The sequence below is a fragment of the Electrona antarctica genome (genome assembly GCF_951216825.1).
Source record: "Electrona antarctica genome assembly, chromosome: 4".
Classification (NCBI taxonomy): Eukaryota; Metazoa; Chordata; class Actinopteri; order Myctophiformes; family Myctophidae; genus Electrona; species Electrona antarctica.
This window is the reverse complement of record NC_136809.1, coordinates 11,247,850-11,251,754: the sequence shown is the minus strand read 5'-3', so window position 1 is coordinate 11,251,754 and position 3,905 is coordinate 11,247,850. Positions and strand designations below refer to the sequence as shown.

Genomic DNA, 3,905 nt, shown 5'->3' with positions numbered 1-3,905 from the left:
GACCAAAAGTTCATGTCAGTTAGGTAACCCCTAACTGACATGACATGAAAAAGCTTCTCTCCTACAAAGTGGAGATGCACTGCACCACATTAATAGAAGTATACATAAGTTTGATTAGCTGTAACTGATTTTAATACTTAAGGGTGCGTTGGGATAATTACAAAAAATGTCCACGATATCGACGCATGTAAACCTTTTATTATTTTCATTGTTTATTGATTTATGCAGTTAATGGGTTGTGTTTATTTTAATGTGTTTTTCAAAGTTGTATAATGTTATAACTTCAGTATGTGGATCCAGTATTATTTAACAGGTTCCGAAATTACTAAAAATGGCATACGCCCAAATATCAAAAAATAATATTTCCGAAAAAAATTAATATCAAAAATAATCTTTCAGTTTATGGAAAATGAATAACCATATCGATTTTCATAACTGAAACGTGAGGGGTGTTTGGTTTATTATGGGTGTGCGAGATGTATTCTCAGATATTGGGGAAGAAAATATATATAGACTATGGTGTCTAGGTGTGTTCCCTAAGAAGAGAGAATTACAGCAATTGGTGAGTTAAGGAGAGCCTAAGATGTCGTAAATGCCAGGCTACTTCCTTGCTGGGGGGTTGGCTGTTGGCCCACATTCCAGCTGTGAAGGGTCTAATAGTTTATGGGACCTCTCAGGGCAGTGTCAACTCACACAAATAGAACATGGAAAATGGGGGATGGAGTAACCAATCTTTAATTCCTCTTCAATTGTTTAAATGTGTTCTAATAACCTACCAATATATTGGGTTGGTAAAAAGGCTAAATGATAAATACCTGTAATAGTCTAAACAGTTTAGTTGGGCATTACAGGGACTGTAACAGGAGCTGGCCACAGCAGCCAGAGGTGCTGGCTGCTGGTCTGTGGGATCTGATTGGCTGAAAGTGTTAATATGGAGGTGGGATCAGTCAGAAGGCTGCATTGACTATTCTGTATGGCACAAAGTGAATTTAGATTCACCCAATACCATCGAACGTGAACATGTCTAGGCAGAGACCAGCGGTAATGTATTTGCTATATATTATGTGCTATAAATAGATGTTTGTGCATTATTCATAATCGATGTAATATGATTGTAACCAGTGTTCTCTCTGTGTTCTTGTCATCCCGATCATTGATCAATTATCATCTGATTAACGATAAGGTAGAATTAAAACCACATAATTAATGACTAAGTCTGAGAAACAACAATGACAAGCTAACTGTACCATAATCTGGGAGTTAGAGTGTTCAAGTGATAGCTAGAATCCCTACCGACAGAGTTAGGATAGAACTACAGACCAATAGGACCTGTAATCCAGATTCCGGGGTTACTGTGTTCATCTTGAGTTGGGGGGAAGTGTGAACAGATCGTGTGAATGTATGATTGTAAGTGTTTAATTAATATGAATTAATAAAAACCCTATAAAATGCACGTTTGAGTTCATCGAATACAAGCTATCATTGGGAGCATGTAGTTCAACTGTGCGTGTTAGTCCTTTAACTCTGCCTACGGCAAGGGCTGGTCGGAGCCTCGGCACAACAAGCCAAATAACCGAACAGTAGTGTATGTGAGTGCAACTGAAGTGGAGATTCTTTGTCCCAGGTATGAGGAAAACTCATTTTGAGAAAACAGCCTTTAAAGATTTGTATTGTAAAATTCCAAAACGTTTTATTTGAAGCCACTATTTTGAGACAAAATATCGCATCCAAACCTTGGCAACAACATATAATGCCATATATCATTGGAAAGGTCTGGACCTCGAGCTGACTGTGGTTTGATCGAAATATGGTCCTTTGTACCAACAACCAATCATGAAAATAGAGAGGGTGGATTTTCACCCAGCAAAACAAGCTGTCATTGGCTAAAATAAACTACTAAAATATATCTAAATCTGTATTTTGAATGTTTATTTTGCTTTAGTTTGAAAGAAAACATGTTTAGGAAGCAAAATAACAAAAACAAAAGACAAAAAAACATCATGATTTCACCTGCCATGTCTCGCCTTAAGTCAGGCCTGGAAAAAAACACTAGATCTCTATTATTATTAAAAAGTAATTACATTTCAAATTAAAAAAGATCTCAAGGTATTATTTTGATTTTGGTTGTGATAGAAAGTTTATCAATTAAGCTAAAATCAGAACAAAAAAAACACAATGTATTTACTTTTATTAAGAGAGTATTTCACACACACACACACACACACACACACACACACACACACACACACACACACACACACACACACACACACACACACACACACACGACTGTGGTCCAATTAGAGTCTTCATGAGAAAGACAATCAGCTACTTTATACTTCATTATAACAGTTTTATACTATGGTAAACAGAAAATCATGATAAGGATTTTGTAAAAGACAATTGAATACAGGAAAAATATATAATTTACAAATACTGTATATAAACAGAATGTTCCCAATGCTGCCACAGATATTCCACTTTTAAACAAAAATCTGAAATATTGCAACATGCACGCTCTTAAGCTTTAATTTTGAATTAATCAAGTTTATCTTATTAAACCCATTGTGAAACAAAGTGCTGTCAACTAACTTGTTCATTTTACTCAACAGGAGAAAGATGCCATTTTTAAGCAAGCCTTCACATCGTGAGATGATAATGGCTTATAGGAGTGGGGTGCACAATAATAGCATTTTTCATTTACTTTGAGGAGAAATCTCATGCATGCACTTCTGAAATGCATGAAATCAGTGACATTCTGCCATTGGAGGTCCACACCAAGACGATTGTCATTGTGTGGACTCCGCCACTCGGTGTAAAGTTTGATTTCAGGGACTGTTTGACCTACTTTAACATAGATAGCTGTGAGCTGACATATGACCGATCTCTATACAATAAAGCAGATGCCATCATAATCTATCATAAGCACATTCAATGGAACTTGGAAAACCTTCCAAAAGCACGGCCCCATTTCCAAAAATGGATTTGGTATAATGTAGAGTCACCGACTCATACAGTAAAAATACCAGGTCTGAAAAATCAGTTCAATCTGACACTGAGCTACAGACGAGATGCTGACATCACAGCAAGGTATGAGCTTCTAACAAAGAAAACCGTGATAGATGATTTTGTCTTGCCAAAGAAAGACAAGGTGGTCTGTTGGATTGTGTCCAACGGGGTTTCAGCCGGGGTAGGTGCCAGGAAAAAATACTTTAATGAATTCAGTAAGTACATCAATGTCCACATCTTTGGTGCTTACTCAAGACCACTGAACTTTAAGGACTATTACCCAACCATCGCTAGTTGCAAGTTTTATCTTGCATTTGAAAACTCCATTCACAGAGACTACATCACAGAAAAGGTGAACGGACCTTTGGCAGTGGGAACGGTGCCAGTCGTTCTGGGCCCACCAAGAGAGAATTACGAAGAGTTCTTCCCAGCTGACGCTTTCATTCATATCAATGACTTCCCAGATGCCAGAACACTGGCAGAGTTTTTGATTCAGCTGGACAAGGATGATACAAAGTACATGCAGTACTTCAACTGGAGAAAGTTCCTCAAAGCCACACCTCATCTTCTCTCATTGCAGAACGAGTTCACTCAACCCATTTGTCTAGCCTGTGATCCCATTTCACGGGACAATGGTCACAGTATTGTACATAATCTCAATGACTGGTTCTTTTCATACTGACTGGTGATGATGATGATGCATATTACAGGTCCTGTGATATTTGTGCGTGTTAAAAGTTAAAGCTCTGTATTTTGAGATTATAGTGTGTTGTCAGTAACAGTGATATCCTGTCTCTCCAGCCCTTCAATAAACATAATATATTTGCAGGTGAGTTGCCAAGTGTGTACACTCAATGCATGTAATTCACTTTATAAGACTTTTGGATTTATTTTCC

General features: G+C 37.4%; 1 protein-coding gene across 1 annotated transcript; it reads left to right on the top strand.

Moving 5' to 3' along the window:
• Positions 1-2,737: 2,737 nt before the first annotated feature.
• On the top strand, positions 2,738-3,691 carry LOC306921141 (4-galactosyl-N-acetylglucosaminide 3-alpha-L-fucosyltransferase 9-like; the record flags this gene model as incomplete). The annotated part of the gene is made up of 1 exon (XM_079498252.1): positions 2,738-3,691. One exon carries the CDS (start codon positions 2,738-2,740, stop codon positions 3,689-3,691), a length of 954 nt encoding a protein of 317 aa, XP_079354378.1.
• Positions 3,692-3,905: the final 214 nt, after the last annotated feature.